Source organism: Acinonyx jubatus, chromosome E3, assembly GCF_027475565.1.
Source record: "Acinonyx jubatus isolate Ajub_Pintada_27869175 chromosome E3, VMU_Ajub_asm_v1.0, whole genome shotgun sequence".
NCBI classification, from domain to species: Eukaryota; Metazoa; Chordata; class Mammalia; order Carnivora; family Felidae; genus Acinonyx; species Acinonyx jubatus.
The window spans coordinates 36,599,797-36,621,168 of NC_069398.1; the positions used below are offsets into that span (position 1 = coordinate 36,599,797).

Sequence of the window (21,372 nt, forward strand, 5' to 3'; positions counted from 1 at the left end):
CCCCTCGTTGCGGAGAGAAGCCGCCCAGTCCGCACAGCCTCAGGCCCCGCAGGGTTGTGGTGGCAAGTCCACGGACGAGAATCCCCTAGAGTGGTGCAGGGCTGGGGGCCACCCGCAGCAGTGCCGGAGGAGCCTGAGCGGGAGGGACCCCCGCCCACCCCCCACCCCCGCAGGTCCCGGGGCCGGGGGCAGGGGTTAGGCGGGGGCTCCAGGAGAGGCCCGCACTGGGGGGCATCTCGCTCCACGGACTTGTGCCTCCGATCGCTCTGGGGCCCTGACCCACGCCAGGCTCCCTGGGACTCGGGCCTGGCCAGGAGTTGCTGACCGGCACCAAGGGCCCGCCCTCCCCACTGGAGCACTCGGCCATCCTTGTCCTGCCAGAGCACGGACGCCGTTCCCCACCATCTCCTCTGAAGACCCCTGAGTCTGCTCCCGAGTCCTCTGCTCCCCACGTGGGACCCTGCGTGCCGACGTCTTTGACGCCTGGACGTTCCCCCCCCCTCCCCCGTCCCCCGCCACTGCCCGTCTCGCAGACACCTCATGCGCCACACGCCTCACGGACATGCCCCACGCACACGCCTCACCGGTACTCTCGCGGACACGCCTCACGTGCACGGCCCACGTACACTCCTCACCGACACCCTCGTGGACACGCCCCACGCACACGCCCCACCGACACGCCTCACCGGGTACGCCTCGCGGACACGCCCCACCGACACGCCTCACGCACACGCCCCACCGACACGCCTCACGGACACGCCTCGCGGACACGCCCCACCGACACGCCTCACGGACACGCCTCGCGGACACGCCCCACCGACACGCCTCACGCACACGCCCCACCGACACGCCTCACGGACACACCTCACGGACACGCCCCACCGACCTACCTCGCGGACACGCCTCACGGACACGCCCCACGCACACGCCTCACCGGGTACGCCTCTCCGACACGCCTCGCCGGTACTCTCGCGGACACGCCCCACGTACCTACCTCACGGACACGCCTCTCCGACACGCCCCACGCACACGCCTCACCGGGTACGCCTCTCCGACACGCCCCACGTGCACGCCCCACCAGTGGGCCTCACAGCACACGCTCCACGATTTGGACAATAAAGTGGGCTCAGAGTGAGAGCTGCGGGTCTTTTATTTCCGCGTCGGGCCTGGGTGGGAGCAGGAAGGGGGGCGCCGCTCCCTCTGGCCCCACAGAGCTGCGCTCCCAGAGGACCAACTGTCCTCCGCCCCGGGTCTGGCGTCCCCCTCCTCCCCCAAGGGCTCCACCCGCCCCTGCGGGGAACTGGCACCAGTTGTCACCAGGGTGGGGCCGTTGGGGCCGTCCCTGTGCAACTCTGCTGGAGAAGCCACAGCCTCCAGGACACCGGCCAGAGGCGCCCCTGGGGCATGAGGCCTGGGACGTGCACAGTGGCGGCCACAGTGTAGACGAGACGCAGGAGGATGGCTCTAGGCTGACTGGAAGGCTGAGGCGCCCCCAGCAGAAGCGGGGACGTGGTGTGGGGTCCCCACAGGGTCACACTGGGCGGAGCGCCCCGGGGAAATCCACCTGGCGGCCTGCATCTCCCCTATGACAAGTGCCACCTGCCGGAGGCCCACGTGGTATCTGCCAGCAGTTTATGGTTCTGGAGGTGGGGAGGCGTCGAGAGGGCTTGACAAGGGCAAAGGTGGGAGGGAGCCCGAGAGGTCTGTTTGCCCCACAGCAAGGCCGGGGCCTCTGGGCATGAGGGGACGCCCGTGCCAGGGCTCTCAAAAGTGGCCAGGACCCTGGGCAAGAGGTGAGGGTGGCGCTTATGCCCACTTAGGCGCCCCCCTCACCACACTCAGGGCCACCGGCGGCAGCCGCAGGCTCCCCAGAGGTGGCGGCAGGAAGCAGAGCGGGGCTGGGGCTTGAATGCGGCAGCTTCCGCATGAACGGGAACACCCTGTGGGCAAGACGGGACCTGAGCACGGGGCAGCCGTGAGGTCCTGCCCGCCTCACTGCGGGTCTGCACTGCTCCGGGCACAGACAAGCTCACCGTTTCTTGGCCTCTGGGGGAATCACGGCTTCGGCCAGCAGGTCTTTGTAGGCGGCAGACTTCAGGAACCTCGGGTAGGAGTCCTGCAAGAGACCGCGCCCAGACGGCTTCCCCTGCCAGTCCAGCCTGCCACTGCCGGGGCCTCCGCCAGCCCCAGGTCCCCCCCACCCCGCCCCAGCGGAAGTGCTGGAGGCGACCACCCCAGACCTCCCCAGAACAAGTCAGACGGACTTGGGGAGACCTAGGCTCCTATCCAGTTTACCCACAAAAGCTGGGCAGGGGCCGGGTGCCCATGCTAGGAGTGAACCGTGGTACCCCCCCCATTCTCTGTGTACCCCGAGAGTGAGGGGGAGAACACAGAGCAAAATAAAAAGCAAGGTCGAGAAAAACTGTAAAACTGCATAGTATACAATAAAGAGGGAGAGAAATCTATGAACCCAACTGCTTATTATATTTAAAAGAAAAAAATAAATTTCAAATAGTTAATTTTAGTGGGAAGAAGGGAAGACAGCAGAAGGATCAGGACAGAACCACAGAACACTTGAATGTACCTTCTTTGCTGATTGGATTTTGTGTTTGTTTGTTTGTTTTTAATTTTTTTTTAATGTTTTTTATTTATTTTTGAGACAGAGAGAGACAGAGCATGAACGGGGGAGGGGCAGAGAGAGAGGGAGACACAGAATCGGAAGCAGGCTCCAGGCTCTGAGCCATCAGCCCAGAGCCTGACGCGGGGCTCGAACTCCCGGACCGCGAGATCGCGACCTGAGCCGAAGTCGGACGCCTAACCGACTGAGCCACCCAGGCGCCCCAGGATTTTGAAACTGTGTAGACACTTTACATAATTATAAAATAAAACAACAAATAGTCAATTCCCAAACACTGGAAGTCAAGTGGGACAAGTGAGCCAGGCACCCAGTCGGTGACACCACCCTGGCCACACGGAATATAGCTGCTGGAGGGGGCGTCTGCAGGAGGGTATGTGCAGAGGACCAAGCCGAGGAAAAAGTAAACCATTTTCAGTGACTGTATGGTAAATGGTAATGCTGTGTTGTTGAGACTCCTGAGTGAAATGTGAGAAAAAAGCAAGTGAGTCATTATGTTAGCATCGTCGAGAACCAAGATTTTCAGTGGGTTAGTGAGGAAAGAGATGGAAGTCAACAACGTTAAGGAAATTCTCTAATCCTGAACCTGAATTAGCAGTGTCACGAGGCACCTGGGCGGATCAGTAGGCGGGGTATCTAACTCTTGATCTCTGTTCAGGTCATGATCTCATGGTTCGGGAGTTCGAGCCCAAGTCAGGCTCCATGCTAACAGCATGGAGCCTGCTTGGGAGTCTCTCTGCCCCTCCCCCCACACGCACACAGGCACGTGCTCTCTCTGTCAAAAATAAATAAATGTACCTTTAAAAAAAAAAAAAGTAGAGGTGCCTGGATGGCTCAGTTGGTTAAGTGTCCGACTCAGGCTCAGGTCATGATCTCACAGTTCGTAAGTTTGAGCCCCATATCAGATGCTGTGCTGACAGCTCAGAGCCTGGAGCCTGCTTCAGATTCTGTGTCTCCCTCTCTCGCTCTCCCTGCCCCTCCCCCACTAGTACTGCGTCTCTCTCCCCCAAATAAACTAAAAATTAATAATAAAAAAAGGAAGCATCAGTACGAGCTCCTGATGTATCCTGTTTAAAACACTGATACTCCTACTTCTGTTCACTGAAAGGGCCCGAAACAGTTCAGGTTACAGTGGACACATCAGCGTGCGCATCAAGGTTTCTAAACACCCTTGAAAAAGAGCCAGGGCTTCCCATGGAAACGGCTGACTCCAGTTCTGGCACAGGCGGAGCCGGGGACAAGCCACCACACCAGAAGGCAAGAAAGCCAGCACGGATTTCAGAACACATCAAATGCCCCAGGAGCCAACAGCTGGCAGGCTGGACCTCTGCACGGGAATTAAGGGTAAGAACCAGAGCGGAACGAAACCCGTCATCTGGTGAGAGTGTGGATTTACATCGGGGTTAAAACTATCTCAGACTTACCACCCTTGGCAGACACCGTGGGTACGATGCATTATTGTGAAAACTGGTGACTAAAAGAAGGGGTCAAGCACTGATCCTGCCTTCCCTGAACGACTGTGCCACAAAGAGCAGGCGAGAAGAGGTGTCTCAGAGCAGTGTCCCCCCTCTTAAACAGAGGCAGGGACGGGCCAGCTCCTTGCCTGCACCGAAGCCACAGGCTGCTCCCATCACAAAAGGAGAGGCGCCCGGGCCCCACGTACCTCCCGATGGGAGAACACACCGAACACCATCTCTGAAGTAAAGACCCTTGGCAAAACCAAATACACGAAAAAACTGAAGATGAATCCGATCAAGTCTTAAACGTAACTACCAATCTGCAGAAACACACAAGGACACCACGAGGGCGCCATTAGTAAAACCCAGACTGTGGGAAATCACAGGACAAAGGACCTCCAGTTTCTTTAAAACAAAACAAAAAAAGAAGAAAAGGTAGAGAAGAAGCCTCTGCTTTAAAAAGAGGTTTAAGGGGCACCTGGGTGGCTCAGTCAGTTGAGCATCCGACTCTTGATTTTGTCTCAGGTCACGATCTCGCGGGGTTCAAGCCCCGAGGTGGTCTCTGCACTGAGTGTGGAGATTGCTTGGGATTCTCTCTCTCTCTCTCTCTGCTTCTCCCCTGTTCACGCACTCTCAAGATAAAAAAACTTAAACAATAAAAATAAATAAATAAAAGGGGGTTTAAGAGATTTATTAACCCATTCTGACATATGGACTTCGTTTGGACCCAAATTCAAGCAAATTGAATAAACAGGTAAGTTTTTGGTTGTGGCATTCAGAGGGGAAGATGCCAGAGATGTCCATACCCTAACCTCTGGAACTGTGATGGTGTCTCTTATAAGGCAAAGGGATTTTGCACATGTGAGTTAAGTCAACGATCTTGAGGTGGGGAGATGTCCTCAATTGTCCAGGTGGGCTCAGTGTCACCACAGGCCCTTATAAGTCAAAGAGGGGGCTGCAGGAGGACCAGAGACACAGGTCAGAGATGTTAGACTACTGGCATAAAGACGCAGGAGGAGGAGGTGCCAAGGAAGGCAGGCGTCTGCAGAAGCTAGAAAAGGCAGGACATGGGATTCTCCCCCTGGAGATTCCAGAAGGAACCAGTGCCACCCACACCTTGACTTTACCCCCAGGAGACCTATGTCAGACTTCTGACCTCCAAAACTTTAAGAGAATAAATTCGTGTTGCTTTAAGCCAAGTTTGTGGTGTTTTTTTACAGCAACAACAGGGAACTTAACACAGATGCCAAGTGAGGAAGTTTTGACCCCGACTGGCTCTTTGAGGACACTGAGTGGTCCTGTGTTCAGTATGTGATACTGACATCTGCGGTCACGTTGAAAAGGGAGGGAGGGGGTCCATGTCTTTTAGAGGATCCTGAAGTATCTACAGATAGGAAGTCTGGAAATGGCTTTAAGTCACGGGGTGGGGGGCAGGGGGAAGGACAGACAATGAATCAGGATAGGCCCTGAGCTGACTGTTTTTGAAGCCAGGCAGTAGGTATGTGGGGGTCATTTGACTATGTTTTTGTTCACGTTTCGGATTTTCCATGTTAAAATACTTTTCTTTTGAGGAAGAGAGCATGAGCATGAGTGGGGGAGGGGCAGAGAGCGAGAGAGAAACAGAGAATCTCAAGCAGGCTCCATGCCCAGCACAGAGCCTGACATGGGCTTGATCCCATGACCCTGGGAGCAGGACCTGAGTCGAAATCAAGAGTCAGATGCCCATCCAACTGAGCCACCCAGGCGCCCCATATTAAAACCCTTTCTAAAATCACGACCGGACCTCTCCTTAGGCCTGTGGCTTGGGCAAGCCCTCAGCCCTTCTGAGCCTCAGTTTGCCCCTCTGTGAAAGTGGAGCCTGGGCCGCAGGTCTAAGCATGCCAGCAGCCGGTGGGAAGCAGGTGTGCAGACCCAGCTGTCACGGGGCCAGGCACTCCCCGAGCCCTCCCGGCCTGCACACTCACCTTCTTCATCAGCATGTAGATGTGCAGCTGGGCGTCATCCAGCACATAGCGGTGGGGCTGGTGCAGACCCTCCAGGGTCCGCTCCATCGTCCGGCTGTCGATGTTGACCCACCGGGCAGCGCCAGGGGCCAGGAACTGCCTGTGTCGGCAGAAGGCGGACGGGAGACAGGCCCTGTGGGTCCGGGTTCCGCACGCAGGCCTAGCGGACAGCCGGCACCTGCCCCTCGGCACTCACTGGTACACGGCGTCCACCATGACGCGGACCTGGGCCTGCCCTCCGTGGCGCAGCTCCTCGCATGCCTCCCAGAAGCTCAGGTTCTCAGCTAGGGGTCCACACGCCAGGTCAGGCCAACCTGTGCCTTGGCCATGCCGGCAGAAACGTGGCAGGGGCGGGGGGGGGGGGCGGGGGATGGTCCTAGGCAGCAGCATCCCTCACAGGGGCCTCGAGCAAGGCAGGGGGCTTCTCACCGCTGAACTCTGTCCCGAGAAAGGCCATGAAATGCGCCCGTCCCACAGGGTCTTCCAAGAGCTCCTGGAAGCTGAAGCCCCATCGCTCCACGCGGAGCTTCGTGGGCACAGCCACGCTGGAGGGACAGGGCACAGGGATGTGCCGGCAACAGGGGGGTGGGGGGGGAGTGCCCCAGTGGGAAGGGAGGTGGGGGGGCAGTGCTCCCTGCCCCCCCTGGGCTTACCTGGGTGCGTTCATGGTCCAGTAGGTGTCATCATCTGTGACCCAGGGGTTGCCAGGCAGGCACCCTGACATGATGGGATCATGCAGCTCACGTTGGCTGCTGAACTTCAGGTACCTGGGGAGTGGGGGGACGGTGCCAGGGGCCAGTGCAGGGACAGGCTGTGGGGACAACGGCACTCGAGGAAGGGTCTGGGCTCTGGGCGGGGGTCCCAGCCGGTGCCCTTCAGCCCACTCACGCCTCAAGGCAGACAGAGGACTTCACCCGGGCCCTGCCCAGGGCTTTTCTGCACAGCTCCATCTAGGACGTGAGGCCTATGAAGTGGGGCCTGGCCTGGGGGTCAGCCAGCCCAGGCCCCTCTCTCCCACCCACTCCTAGGACCTACCTCTCGCTTGTAGAAATCTATATTCTTGTTCTGGAAAGGGCCGGGCGGGCTGCAATTAGAAGGCAGGCCCTGTGGGGACTGAAAACCCACCGTAGTTCAAGAGTCCATCCCTGGGCTGATAGAGAATGGCTCAGGCCCCCTGCCTTGCCCCTTGAAGCCCCCTCCTCAATGGAGGGGTCTGGCTTTCCAAGAAGCTTCTGGGGGCCTCTAGTCTAAAGGTTTCCAGAATGTTCCATGGAGCCCTCAGGTTTCCAAAGTTACCTTGCAGTTCCCCAGCTGTCACTATTTCATATTTTCGAATGTACTTAGGTCTTTTTTTTTTTTTTTTTTTTTTTTTAACAGCAGATACATGAGAAATACTGCAACAGAATCCCACTCAGGAAGTCAGTCTCGCTAACTTATGCTCCAGGGTGATCTCAGCCTGTTCAGAGCTCAGAACCTGCCTGCCACATCTTCCGGGCCAGGTGGATGGGCTGACCCTTCCCAACACCTGCGAACCCTCAGGATGCCCGAGATCTTCAATTTTCGCCTCGGCTCTCTTCGGCTGACTTTATAACAAGAAAATTACAAACCTGCAATCTTGAACTAGGACTTTGAAGTCAGGAAAAAGTTTTATCTGTAAGGTACTAGATGTGGGATATTTTGCATTTTGTGGAACTGAAACAGAGGGCTCGGCTGCCACCAAGTGTGGCCACGTCTGTCCTGGCTCAGTTCCCTCTGGTTCCAGAGGCCACTGGAGTCCATGCAGGGTGTTGGCTGGCTCGGCCCAGACCCCTCAGGCCTGCGGCCCCACCGAGGGCACACCTCCAACTCCCCCGGGTTCTGATGCTGTCCCGGCCTGGGGAGGAGCTCCCACTCTTCCCAGGGCCCCATCGCACTTACTTGCACCCAGTGCAGCAGGTGGGAGGCAAGAGGTGAGAGTTAGCAGAGGCCTGGGAGCGGGGGTACAGGCAGTGGGGCATGACGGCAGGGTCAAGTGCCATTTGAAAAAACGGATGGATGGGTGAGCAGCCCCCAAGTTGGGGTGGGGGAGGTATGTGTGCAGGGTGGGGAGTGGTCTGGGGGTATGGTGTGGGGTCCTCACCATCTGCGCTTGCCCGGCAGTGCAGGAACTGCGCTCTGGACCCTGCTCCAGGACGCTGGGGACCCCTGGCTGCAGAGGGGAGGCTGAGATGAGGTGAGGGGTGCAGCCCAAGTGGGCTGGTGAGACCCGTCCTAGTCTTGTGTTCCTGCCCCCCACCAGCTTCATATACGGAAGCCCTGCACCCACACGTCCTCCTTCAGTGGAAACTACAGGGGACCTGGGGGGGCTCCGTTGGTGAAGCGTCTGACTTCAGCGGAGGTCACGATCTTACTGTTCGTGAGTTCGAGCCCTGCGTCAGGCTCTGGAACCCGCTTCAGATTCTGTGTCTGTCTTCTTCTCCCTGCCCTCCCCACTTGTGCCCTGTCTCTCTCTCTCTCTTAAATAAATCAAAAAAACCACAAAACATTAGAAGCTGTCATTCAGAGAAAATTAAGAACCTGAGTCTCCAGTCCCTAAGCCTGCTCTCTACCCATCCTCACCCCCATGATTACCTCACCTCAGCTGAGCTCACCTCCCCGCTCCTGACTACTCAAACCACAAACCTGAGAATCCTTTTTTTTTTTTTTTTAAGTAGGCTCCGTGCCTAATGGGGCTCGAACTCACTACCCCAAGATCAACTGTCATGTGCTCCACAAACATAGCTGGCCAGGAGCCCCCTCCTAACCATCCTTCTCGAGATGCTCACCCGCCCCACATCTTGCTGCCCTATCCTCAAATGCATCTGCACGTCTGGTCTCTTCCTCACCTCGGACCAGGCAGAGCCCTCATGCCTGTTCGCCCGGAGGCCCCCGCTGCCCTGCCCTCAGCCTGTGTGCACAGCCTCGGGGCCACGTCTGCTCTGTCTTTCCACCTCCCTATCCTGCCCACCTGGCGCTCAGGTGGAAGAGGAGGAGTCATTTCCCAGAGACACCCCCCTCCCCCAGACACACACTTGATGAGTTATAGGCCTATGGATCGCTCTCATTTTTCTCTTCCATGGATTTTTCCCACAAGAACTTGCATTCATGCTGGCTCTGACCGCCCCCACAGACCAAGATAGCCGGTCAGCCTCATCTCTCCACAGCAGAGGACTAGCACACCGCCTGCTCAGACCGCGGTTCTGGGTACAGCCTAGCTACAGGCCAGCACTCCCCAAAATTCTTGGTCTGTGACCTCAGTTCCTCAGAGCTATAACTAAGCCTGACTCCACTTTGCCTCCTCCTTTAGACCCAGAAAGAGGCCGGTTTGTCCTGGGCTGTGTGGATGGGAGGCGGACGCAGGCCCGGGCCTCAGTTCTCATGGACCCCAGAAATAGAACTTACTGCTGGGATCCCGAAAGCCGCATCCTTATCACAGGCTCAAAATGCAGGTTCAGAGCGAGCATTTGAGGGAAACACACTGCCTTCTGGCAAGATCCCGCTGCTATACAAGGAACTGCCCCCCCCCACCGCCACACACACACAAGGGTATTACCGGAGGCCTATTCACCAGCCAGTACGTCTGCTCCTGGCACGCCATGACCAGCCTGTCCCCCTTCCTGCGCTGCTTAGCTGCCCTGGAGGGAGGGTAGGTGGAGCTGGGGGACAGGGTGCCCACAACAGCACCTCTTCTGCCCTGTCCCCACCCTCAGGCCAGAGCCTGGGAAAACAGCCAGGGCTTGGTACAGCTGGGCCTCCCGGGCAACTCCCACTCGATGCCCGCAAGTCATGGGTGGGGCAGGGTCTCACCGAAGCTGCTCTCTCGCTTGCATCACCACCAGGTCCCATGCGTGGTTGATCTTCCTGTGCAGCTGGCCATAGTGTTCCTGGAGGGTGTTGAGGTCTACCCTGGGCAACCCCTCTCCTGTCCAGCTCTGGGTTAGGGACCACCCACATCCCCACTGAGACATATAGGGATCCCGTGTTTGTGTCTGCACCATCCCGGGGCCTGGGCTGTGTGTGTGCTCCAGGGCAAACTGAGGCCCCGGGGTCAAGAGCAGGGCTTGGGTTCCTCTGGCTGGCCTCAGCCTAGGGGAGCGTCCCACCTTCTCGTGGCCGACCAGGGCCCCCTGCTTTCGGATGTTCTTCTTCGCCAGGTAGATGGCTGGAAGGACAGGGGGCCAGGCTGCAGAGGAGAAATCTCTGCCCCTCGTCCCTTGCGACATCACTTCAGAGGGCAGGAAGCTGTCCCAGGTTAGCCTGCTCCTCCTCACTCACCATAGTCCAGCTCAGTAGCTGGCCACAGCGTGCTTGTCCAGAAATAGGGCGTCTGGTATGGTGCAAGGACAGCGTTTCTGGGACCTGCTGGACCTTCCCCACCCCAGGAGTTGTCCCCCTCCCCAGGCCCCTTGGGAAGAGACTGGGCGGCCTCAGAATCTGCCTGTCTGCCCACAGGCTGGAGACTCACACACCACTGGCCATCTTCCCCACCTGGAACCAAGCTCCACTCACCCCTTGGGGCCCCCTGCAAGCACTGCCTCCTGGACTGGGCTCCCTGAGTCCCTACCGCCTGGTGGGGGGTGGGGGTGGGGCCTGCTCAAGTCTGTGCTAAAGACTATGTGTGGGGACTGCCAGGGAGGCCAGGCAGGACAGGTCTGTCGTGATTGAGGTTACGCACTGAGATGCTAGAATCCTGTCCTCAGGCCCCACACAGACTTCTTCCTGGGTGGGGGTTTAAGGATTCTCAGGGAAACCATCAGAATCCTCCACAGGTGCTATACCCTTTATGGGTCCCCTGCTGCGGCCTCAGAGAAACTGAGGGTCTCTCCCCTTATCCTGGTCCTCCTATCACAGGGCACGTGTGGGTTGGGGCAGTGGACCACTCCCCAAGGGCCTGGGGGAGGGGCAGTGGACCCAGACCTGTGGTGACATCACCAGGCCCTACTCCAACCCCTTCCACAGGTCCCCTCTAGCTGGGCTGCTGGGTTTGTGCTTTCCACCTGCTCTCAGTTGCACCTGACCTGAAATCTGTAGGGTGTGTCGTCTGGCCGGAGCACAAGACAGCGGGGGTCTCGCAGCGGGTACAGGTAGCCGTGCTGCACCAGGAGAGTGCCCAGGTGCAGGGCCTCTGCGGGCGGCAGGGTGGTGAGTGCTCAGCCTGGGAGAACCAGTCCCGGGGCTCTCCCTCCCCAGCACACTTGGCTTGGCCCTGACACCTGTGAGCCCAGCCTCGCCCATCAGCACAGCGACCCCAGGGCAGGGGGCAGGGGACAGGAGGCGCGGCAGGGGTGGGGCACCGGATGAGCAAGGGGCTGACCCCCTTACCCTCCTCTGAGATGCAGTACTTCTGGATCAACCACTCCACGAGGTCGCTGCCTGCACAGCAGAGATTGGCATGGGGTGGGGGTAGGCTCGGGCAGGGCCTCCATCCACCCCAGCCCCCGCGGCGCCTCACCAGCCACCATGTGCGGAATGACGGTGATGAGCAGGCGCTGGCTCCGCATCTTCACGCCCTGGTCGGGGTCCTGCATACTCACGACCACCCGCTCCATCTGGGCGAAGGGGGGCCTTGAGGGACTGTTCCGGCCCGCCTCCCCCGCCCCGCCCCAGACCCCGATTCCCCGGAAAGGGCCGAGAGCCCGGGACCAGTGCGCTCAGAGAAGATTAACACGCACGCACGACGGTGGCATCTGAGGCCGCGGCGGGCGGCGGAGGAGTGGGGGCGGGGGCGGAGGCTAGAGGCGACTCCCGCCCCCGCAGCCCAGGTCTCCGCCGCCTCGCCCCGCCTCGCCTCACAAAGCGCTGTCGCCCCCAAACCCGCGGCCACACTCGCGCGCACCCACGCCCACCCCTCTTCGGCTCCCGGCCTCGGATGCCGGGAAATTGAGGGTATGGCGGGACCCCCAACCGGCACCCACCTTGCTCAGATGCGGCATCTGCGCACCCGCGCGAACGCCGGCCATGGCGGCGGGAAGGCCAGATGGCTGGTGGGGGCGGGAGCCGCCCCCCCTCCCCCCGCCCCGCGGTCCGCACGCCCCACCCCTCCCCGCCCCCACGCCCCCACGCCCCGCAAGACCCGCCTCACGCCCCTCTCCGCCCACGCCCCGCAAGACCCGCCCTCACGTCCTCGCAAGACACGCCCCTCCCCACGAGATCCGCCCCCACGCCCCGGAAGACCCGCCCTGCGCAACCCCCGGAGTAGTTGCGGGAGGTGGGGGGGGGGGGGTTGCCCCGGCAGTGTCAGCCCTCAGGGCACACGGGGTCTGGGGTCTGAAGTCTGGAGGAATCACCCCTACGACACGGGAGAAACTGAGGCCTGCGCCTGCGGGAGGGGCCGCGAGGTGGGCCGTGGAGATGCCCGCCCTGGGGCCATGGTGCGGAGGTCAATGAGGGAATCCGGGCTCAGCTGGGACAGGGTGGGGGGCTCAGGGAGAGGAGGGTCTCCAGGAGAGGGTCCTTGTGGGGTGGATGGGGACAGCAGTTCAAGGTCTCTTGTAATCCCTACCCCCCCTCCCCCAACCAGCCCATGTGTGACCTCCTCAGGATGCGGCAGCCCCAGTGGTGGAGGGGGCTGTGAGGTCAGGGCAAAGGGCTTGACTGTCCTAGGAGTGTGTTTCTGTGACCGTGACACCATGCGTCACACCATGTTGGTGCCTCAGGTTGGCTGTCGCAGGTGTGCTGGGTGGGGGGAAAGGTGGCAGAAGGCTCACTCTCCCCCCAGCTGCACAGAGGCCTGGGCAGGACCAGTTGGGGAACAGGCAGAGAGACTCCACAGATACAGGATATCTGAGACTGTGGGAGAGGACCTTTACTGGGGAGGGGGGATCTCAACACGCCCGCCCCACTCGTGGTTCCCTTGCAGCCTCTAGGCTCAGGGCCCTGTCCTGGCCCTTCCTCCCCCTACACCAGCCAGCAGCTTGGCCACTACACCTCAGAACCCCTTTGCTGGACATTTATAAGAAATTCAAACAAGGGGCGCCTGGCTGGTTGAGGCCCGGGTGGTCAAGGTCCGACTCTTGGTTTCAGCCCAGGTCATGATCTCACAGTTTGTGGGATCGAGCCTCATGTGGGGCTCTGCACTGACAGCATGGAGCCTGCTTGGGATTTTCTCTCTCCCTCTGTCTCTGACCCTCCCCCACTTGAGCGCGTGTGCTTGCTCTCTCTCTCTCTCTCTCTCTCTCTCTCTCTCTCTCTCTCTCAAAACAAATAAACTTAAAAAAAAAGTCCAACCAGGTCTATCTCTGCTTTTTGGAGATAGAGTCTCTGTCCTCCCCTCCTGCCTCAGGGATGCTGGGGACAGAGCAGGACGGGGGGTTGGCCTTTGTCCTGCAGCCTCAGACCGATTTATGTCCACTGCTAGCAAGGCCAGGTCCAGGATGGGTTGGGGAGTCCTGCCTCCGCCAGGGATCTCCCTCAGATCCCAGTGACCTTCTCCCAACCATCCCCACCCACACAGGTGGGGTCAGGCTGGTGCCTGGCCTGCCTGTCCTCTCTGGATGAGTGGGCATCCACAGAAGCTGAAGGCCACCAGAGGCCATAGCTGTGCACCTGGGGACAAGTGGTTTCCCTAACCAACTACCCCTGCCACAGGGAAAGGGCAGCAGGGGTGGGGCCCTAGAATGGCCTGGGCCCCAGCTGGGGGAATCCTGCCTTGGGAAGATTGTGGACAGATGGAGCTCCAGAGGGGACAGTCCCCACCCAAGCCCAAGTGCCCCTAGCATCCATGGTCCTCCTCTGTGTAAATTTTGGGGGTGCAGGTGGGGAAATTGTCACATGGTCCCCCACCTGGGCTCTGGTGGGGGTACGGGGGCTTCAGCAACAAAGGAGCCAAGCATGGGCAGGCCTGTTTGTGAAGCCAGGGTGGCAGGGACACTCCCTCTTGTTTTGGGCAAGGTGGGTCTGATCCCTGGGTATTTTCAGAAATGGGGTGTGGGGCAGAAAGGCATAAGGAAGAAGGGGGACTCAGGCTGGTGTTCTGTCTCCTCCACGTGCTCCACTCACGTCTCTTGGATCTAGCTGTCCCCAGCCTGAGACCCAGCTCACCCTTGTTCCCTGCACTGGCTGCTCCCATCTGCCTACCCCAAAGTTTGTCCACGCATCAAGACCAGAAGCCCCTTTTATGCCCCCATCTCGGCTCTCCACCACCAGGACTCTACTTTGGGTCAGTGTGTCCTTTCCTCCTCAAGGACAGGGCCCTTCGTTACGGCCTGGGTGCACAGAGCCTGCAGAGACCAGGGCACATTCACACAGCCCTGTCCATAAACACTAGGGGAATGGCTGTGTGCCTCCATGTTGCATCTCGCTCTGTGGGTGGGACCTCCAGTCTCTGGGTATGCGGACACGGGTCCTCTGTGAGCCTCTGGGATGTGGAGCCAGAAGACTGCACAGACACACACACACACACACCCCCCAGCTCCCCAGGCTGGGCAGACTCCAGGAGTCCCCTCTGCCCAGACAGAAGATGGGTGGGGGTGGGGGTGGGGTGGGGGACTGTGGAGCCCCAGGTGTGGCCTGTACCGCCTGCAGGTAACGAGAGCCTGGGGACCTGGGGGAGGAGGGGCACGCCTGCTCCACTGGGCGCCCCCACCCCCACCCGCCCCTCCCAGAGGGCTTCCCCGGAGAATCCCCCAGGCTCTCGCGGGCGCCGTAGGGGTGGGGCAGCTCTGACGGACAGAGCGGGGTGCAGGCTGGGCCGGCGGCTGGGTCCGTGACCGCGGCGGCTGTGCGGGCTCCTGGTGCGCCCACGGCGGGGACGCCCAGGTGCCGGCGCCGTGCGGGCGACAAGCGCGTCTCTGCGGGGCTGCGCGGGGTCCGCGGAGCGGCTGGGGGCGCGCGGCGCGGGCGCGGCGCTGGGCGCGGGGGGCGCTCCCGGCCGGGATGAGCTCACCGCAGTCGCGCCGGGGCTGAGCGCCGAGCCGGGCGGCGGCGGGGCGGGCGGCGGCTCCTCGGCGGCTCCGCGGCGGAGCCGGGCCGCGGGCCACCATGCTGGGCCTGGACGCGTGTGAGCTGGGGGCGCAGCTGCTGGAGCTGCTCCGGCTGGCGCTGTGCGCCCGAGGTGAGCTGGCTGGGCTGGGGCCAGGGCGGCCACGTGGGCGGGGGTCTCGGGCGGGGGGTGGGGTGAGGAGGCTTCGGCCCGGGGCGGGGGCTCGCCCTCCCCCGCGGAAACTTTGGGGTAACTGGAGGGGAAATCGTGGCGTGGTCCCCCGCCTGGGCTCTGGCGGGGTGGGGCGGGGGTGGAGGGCTTCGTCCAGGGTAGACCTTGGCTGGGGGGGGAAGGGGGGGGAGGCGGAAGAAGGAGCCAAGAGTGGGCGGGTCTGTTTGTGAAGCCAGGGTGGCTGCGAGACCCTCTCCCCTTGGGAACCTGCCCCTGAGATCCCCCCTCCCTTGGGTGGGGCGAGGGCTCCTTCAGGGCGTGTGGTGATCATTGAGGAGCCTGGAGTGCAGAGAGCATGGACTGGAAAAGATCCTGTCCCAAAACACTGTGGGAAGGGGTTTAGCGAGACCCCTGCTCCCAGGCACCATGGGAAGGGGCTCGAGGAGACTGAGTCTGAAGGCGCCCAGGGAGGTAACCTCAGAGCATGAGCGCAGGCAGGGGTTTAGAGAGAAGCCCCTCTGTGCCCCAGGAACACTACCAAGAGGAACCCCTGGGACAGCAGGAAGGCTTTCCGAGATGTGAAGGGCAGGGCCTCTGCCCCAGGGAAGACCTCGGAGGTCACCACTCCACCGTGGTGGCCTCCAGTCCTTGGGGCTGTGCCCCATTCAGGGTCTTCCTTCCCCCCACCTTTGGCCTCAGAGTCAGGGAGGAGCCCCGGATGGATGGGTTGCTGGGCCAGAAAAGGCAGCTGGTGCCTCCGGGGTGTCGCTTGGCTCCCTCTCTCAGGAGCCTTCTCCAACCCCCCAGCCTCCTCCTAAAAGGTTTGGGTGCAGATGCTGCTCTGTTTCTTCCCAGCCCACCTCTCTGCCCCGACCCCCCATGCACCCCTCCCTCTCTGAGCACACATCCCTTTCCCTAACCCACCCCCCTCCCTGAACCAAGTCCCTCTGGGCACTGAGAGGCACAGCTGGCCAGGTGGGGGGCTTCGGTTTGATGAGTGAATGCCAGGGTCAGCTGGTCACAGCTGCTCATGCTCCTCCCCAACCCTCAGTCCTCCTGACCGACAAGGAGGGGAGACAGCTGTCGCCCGACGAGGCACTGGATGAGGCCGTGCCTGAGTACCGGGCCCCGGGGAGGAAGAGCCTCCAGGAGATCCAGCAGCTGGACCCTGATGACGAGAGCCTGGTCAAGTACAAGCGGGCACTGCTGGGGCCCCTGCCACCTCTCGTGGGTATGTAGGGCTCTGGGCCCAGAGGGGAGGGGCGGAGGCCGGGCGGCTGGGGCGGGGCGGGGGTGGTTGGGGGGGAGCCGTCCTGGTGACTTCCGGTTTCTCCTCAGACCCGAGCCTGCCTAATGTGCAGGTGACCAGGCTGACGTTGATGTCTGAGCAGGCTCCAGGGCCCATCACCATGGACCTCACAGGTACTGCCCCCCCCTCGCCCGCCGTGGGGCTCCTGGGGCAGGGTCTCCACCGTCACACTTAGCTGCACTGTCCCTCGCAGGGGAGCTGGCTGCGCTGAAAAACCAGGTGTTTGTCCTGAAGGAGGGTGTGGATTACAAAGTGAAGATTACCTTTAAGGTGAGGGCAGCTGTCGCGGGGGACACCTGCCAACACAGGGCCAGCCCCCCCAGAGGGGCCCTTAACACCCTCTGTCCCCCAGGTCAATAAGGAGATCGTCAGTGGCCTCAAGTGTCTGCATCACACCTACCGCCAGGGCCTGCGTGGTGAGGGCAGCGAGGAGGGCTGGCCTGGGGGGCTGTGGGGGGGGGGGGGCGGCTGCGGCAGAGGGTGGCCCCTGACAACCTCCCCCTCCCCCAGTGGACAAGGCGGTGTACATGGTGGGCAGTTATGGCCCTAGCGCCCAGGAGTATGAGTTTGTGACCCCGGTGGAGGAGGTGCCTCGAGGAGCCTTGGTGCGGGGTGCCTACGTGGTCACGTCCTTCTTCACTGACGATGACAGGACAGACCACATGTCCTGGGAGTGGGGCCTCCACATCTGCCAAGACTGGAAGAGCTGAACGTCCCCTACCCCGGGGGCTGTCCTCAGCCCACCTGGGGTCCTTGTTTCCCCTGCCCCTGCAGTCAGTGACCACACCCCCACACCCTCTGCTCCGGTCCTGGGACACCCCCTTCCTGGGCTGGCACTGTGCCCTGAACAGTCCTATTAAACGTCACCTTGTCTCGGTGCCCTTGGTGTTGCCTCTGTCTGCCTCCCCTCCCCTGGGGGTGGGGGGAGCCTCGTGGCCTTATCTTCCTGGGACTAGGACTGGGTGCCACGTGGCAGCTGCTGCTTGGCCCCCGGCCCCCTTATCTGCCCCCCGCCTCGTGGGCCCAGCACTGCCATGGACGGCCAGCTCCTGCTTGTGCTGCTGCTGCTGCTGCTTGGGGCCTCGGGCCCAGAGGGCCAGGGGCCAGGGCCCGGGGAGCCCGAGGAGGAGCCCCCCAAGGAGGAAATCCCTGAGGAGGATGGGATCTTGGTGCTGAGCCGGCGCAACCTCGGCCTGGCCTTGCGGGAGCACCGCACTCTGCTGGTGCAGTTCTGTGAGTGCACCGGGCCAGAGGGCTGGAGGAGCCACAGGGGCCCCCCGGGGCGGGGGGGGGGGGGGGGTTCAACTCCCCACCCTGTGTAGCCGGGGCTTGTGCACATGAGGGACTTCCCCTGTGGGCACTTGGCCCTCCACTGTGCTCCTGGGGCTCCATGGAAGGGCACCGGAAGCAACGCCCTGGGACTGAGCTGGGCCTGGGGGCATCCAGCCTGAGCAGGGGAGGGTGGGGCTGGGGAGGGAGGCGCAGGTGCAGGGAAGACCCTAGATCACCATCCATCTGCAACTCTTTCTGTGAGGGGCCACATAGCATTCAGGCCTTGCATATTCTGCTATGGATTAGAAAAAGAATAGGGGCGCCTGGGGGGGGGCTCAGTGGGTTAGGCGTCTGACTTTGGCTCAGGTCATGATCTCACAGTTTGTGAGTTCGAACCCTGCGTGGGGCTCTGTGCTGACAGCTCGGAGCCCGGAGCCTGCTTCGGATTCTGTGTCTCCCCCTCTGCCCCTCCCCAACTTGAGAGTGCGCGTGCTCTCTCTCTCGCTCTCTCTCTCTAAATAAACATTAAATAAATAAACATTAAAGAAGACATGTTTTTAATGTTTATTTATGTTGAGAGAGCAGGCACATGAGCAGGAGAGGAGAAGAGAGAGAGGGAGAGAGAGAATCCCAAGCAGGCTTTGCACTGTTATCTCAGAGCCCGATGTGGGGCTCGATCCCATGAATCGTGAGATCATGACCCCAGCCAAATTCAAGAGTCAGACAAACAGTCAACCACCTGAGCCCCCCAGGCGCCCCCCTCTTCGGTGGATTCTTGCAAAACTTTACACACGTGAAAGCCATTCCTAGATGGCAGGCTTCCGCAAGCAGGCACAGGTGGCCAGGGAGCAGCAGCTGGAGGGTTCTTCTCAAACTCACTGTCGGGGCGGTGCTGGCCGCTGCACGCCCCCCCCACCCCCACCGCCCGCCGCCCCCCGGTGTGGGACCTTGAGTCTGGCTCTGCTGCAGAGGGTCAGATGGGCCCCCAAAGGATTCGGGAAGCGTGGATAGGAGTGCTCTCTGCCAGACCTGACTGATCCCAAGGTTCTGGCCGGGAGGGAGCAGGAGCCCAGGCTGGGGCTGTGGAGGCCGGTCGGGGACACTCATGGCCCTGTCCCCCAGATGCCCCATGGTGTGGGCACTGCAAGGCACTGGCCCCCGAATACAGCAAGGCCGCAGCCCTGCTGGCGGCAGAGTCAGCCAAAGCCAGGCTGGCCAAGGTGGACGGGCCTGCAGAGACAGAGCTGACGGAGGAGTTTGCTGTGACCGCATACCCCACGCTCAAGTTCTTCCGCGATGGGAATCGCACACACCCGGAGGAGTACACCGGTAGGGGGAGCGGGCACGAGGGGGGCGGGGGCGGGGGGCTGGGCCCAGGCTGAGGCAACTCTTTGCAGGCCCCAGAGAGGCTGAGGGCATCGCTGAATGGCTGAGGCGGCGGGCGGGGCCCAGTGCCACCCGGCTGGAGGACGAGGACGGTGCCCAGGCACTGATCGACGGCCGGGATGTTGTGGTCATTGGCTTCTTCCAGGTGAGCTGGTGGTACTGGGGTCCAGGCCATGGGAGCAGGGCCCGCAGTGCCAGCTGACCTCACAGGCTTGGGGCTCCTTAGGACCTGCAGGACGAGGACGTGGCTACCTTCCTGGCCCTGGCCCAGGATGCCCTGGACATGACCTTTGGCCTCACTGACCAGCCAAAGCTCTTTCAGAAGTTTGGCCTCACCAAGGACACCGTGGTGCTCTTCAAGAAGGTGGGTCAGGGCCAAGGTGGGGGTCGGGGCTCAGGACCCTGGCTCCTGCTGACCCCCGCTGAGTTGTCCAGTTTGACGAGGGCCGGGCAGACTTCCCAGTGGACGAAGAGCTGGGCCTGGATCAGGGCGACCTGTCGCACTTCCTCCTCACGCACAGCATGCGTCTGGTCACAGAATTCAACAGCCAGGTGAGTTGGACTGTGGGTGCATTTGCAGGGGTGGGGTCGTGTCCAGGGGAGCCAGCCCCCGCGAGTGCGGTTTGCCCTTGCAGACGTCGCCGAAGATCTTTTCGGCCAGGATCCTCAACCACCTGCTGCTGTTTGTCAACCAGACACTGGCCTCCCACCGGGAGCTGCTGGCTGGCTTCGGGGAGGCAGCTCCCCCATTCCGGGGGCAGGTACCGGCTGGGATGGGGGGAGGCGGGGTGGTGGGGATGTGGGCTGACCGGCACCGACTGCCTGCCGGCAGGTGCTGTTCGTAGTCGTGGACGTCGGTGCCGACAATGGCCACGTGCTGCAGTACTTCGGCCTCAAGGCTGAGGAGGCCCCCACCCTGCGCTTCATCAACATGGAGACCACCAAGAAGTACGCACCTGCACACGGGGGGCCGCTCACCGCAACCTCCGTCACCGCCTTCTGCCACGCGGTCCTTGGCGGCGAGGTCAAGGTCTGCTGCTGAACTGCCCACCCGGGAAAGGGGGGGCGGGCAGGAGGGGAGCAGCAGTGCCCAGGAGAGCCCCCCAGTGAAGCACCCGGCCTGGTTTCCCCCAGCCCTACCTCCTGAGCCAGGAGCTGCCCCCTGACTGGGATCAGCGGCCGGTCAAGACCCTCGTGGGCAAGAATTTTGAGCAGGTGGCTTTCGACGAAACCAAGAATGTGTTTATCAAGTTTTGTGAGTGCAGCGGGCCACGGGTGGTGGGCAGCGGGCAGGTGGGGGCCTCTGCCGGCTGTGCCAACGCCCCGCTGTCCTAGACGCCCCTTGGTGCACCCACTGCAAGGAGATGGCCGCGGCCTGGGAGGCCCTGGCCGAGAAATACAAGGACCACGAGGACATCATCATTGCGGAACTGGACGCCACAGCCAACGAGCTGGAGGCTTTCCCTGTGCACGGCTTCCCTACCCTCAAGTTCTTCCCCGCGGGGCCGGGTCGCAAGGTGAGGTAGGGCAAGAGACCCCGTCTTCCTCGGTCTGCGGCTTGGTCCGCACCTTCCTCGGGCCTCGGCCATGGCCAAGAGATAGGGCAGGGCCTCCAGCGGCAGGGCCTGGGAGGATGTGGGCAGGGTGCAGAGCTGGGGGAGGCGTGTTCTCCAGCGCCTCGTGTCCCTCCTTAGGTGATTGAATACAAACGCACCAGGGACCTGGAGACCTTCTCCAAGTTCCTGGACAACGGGGGCGAGCTGCCCGCAGAGGAGCCCACAGAGGAGCCCGCAGCACCCTTCCCGGTGGGTGCCTCTTTCCCAAGGTTCCCAGTCTCTGGACGTGGCAGTGAGGGTGCCAGGGGCTGGGGTGAGTCAAGGGCACAGCTTCTAGCCGGGGCTCTGTGACCCTTTCCAGGAGACCCCGGCCAATTCCACCACGGAGCCCAAAGAGGAGCTGTAGTCGCCCCCCCAACATCACCGTCTGGTGCCCCCACACCAGATGGTTCACTGAGGAGCCAGTGAATAAAGAGCTTTTGATCCTGCACGGTGTGTGTGGTTCCTGAGCACGGCCGGCCCCCCGGCCCCCCAAGAACCTCCTGGGCCCGTTCCGTCTTGAATGCGTCCTAGCCCTTGCCCCCAGCCCTTCTGGGTGGGTCTCTGACCCAGATCAGGGTCTGGGAACCCACCCTCTCCAGAGCT

At 61.6% G+C, this 21,372-nt stretch overlaps 3 protein-coding genes across 10 annotated transcripts; 2 read left to right on the plus strand and 1 right to left on the minus strand.

The window, feature by feature from the left end:
• Nucleotides 1–1,132: 1,132 nt before the first annotated feature.
• Nucleotides 1,133–12,154, minus strand: RGS11 (regulator of G protein signaling 11). Of its 8 annotated transcripts, none has more exons than XM_027043768.2 (17): nt 12,029–12,154; nt 11,566–11,662; nt 11,436–11,486; nt 11,132–11,238; nt 10,389–10,440; nt 10,217–10,275; nt 9,921–9,997; nt 9,667–9,748; nt 8,215–8,283; nt 7,131–7,160; nt 6,984–7,045; nt 6,749–6,862; nt 6,525–6,640; nt 6,292–6,379; nt 6,057–6,195; nt 2,034–2,116; nt 1,133–1,940 (listed from the first exon to the last, which is right to left on the minus strand). In XM_027043768.2, exons 1-17 carry the CDS (start codon nt 12,071–12,073, stop codon nt 1,817–1,819), a joined length of 1,395 nt encoding a protein of 464 aa, XP_026899569.1. In that variant the 5' UTR covers nt 12,074–12,154; the 3' UTR covers nt 1,133–1,816. The 8 variants fall into 8 exon arrangements, with proteins under 8 accessions (XP_026899569.1, XP_053069280.1, XP_026899564.1 ...); XM_053213305.1 differs by having other exon boundaries at nt 1,133–1,958; nt 7,131–7,208; XM_027043763.2 differs by having other exon boundaries at nt 7,131–7,208; nt 9,921–10,275.
• Nucleotides 12,155–14,769: 2,615 nt separating this feature from the next.
• ARHGDIG (Rho GDP dissociation inhibitor gamma) lies at nt 14,770–17,392 on the plus strand. The gene is made up of 6 exons (XM_027043777.2): nt 14,770–15,165; nt 16,256–16,435; nt 16,543–16,626; nt 16,707–16,783; nt 16,866–16,929; nt 17,024–17,392. Exons 1-6 carry the CDS (start codon nt 15,093–15,095, stop codon nt 17,221–17,223), a joined length of 678 nt encoding a protein of 225 aa, XP_026899578.1. The 5' UTR covers nt 14,770–15,092; the 3' UTR covers nt 17,224–17,392.
• Nucleotides 17,393–17,523: 131 nt separating this feature from the next.
• On the plus strand, nt 17,524–21,217 carry PDIA2 (protein disulfide isomerase family A member 2). Its single transcript, XM_027043772.2, has 11 exons — nt 17,524–17,746; nt 18,908–19,114; nt 19,183–19,316; nt 19,398–19,535; nt 19,607–19,723; nt 19,807–19,932; nt 20,004–20,201; nt 20,306–20,426; nt 20,507–20,688; nt 20,866–20,976; nt 21,089–21,217. Exons 1-11 carry the CDS (start codon nt 17,548–17,550, stop codon nt 21,131–21,133), a joined length of 1,578 nt encoding a protein of 525 aa, XP_026899573.1. The 5' UTR covers nt 17,524–17,547; the 3' UTR covers nt 21,134–21,217.
• Nucleotides 21,218–21,372: the final 155 nt, after the last annotated feature.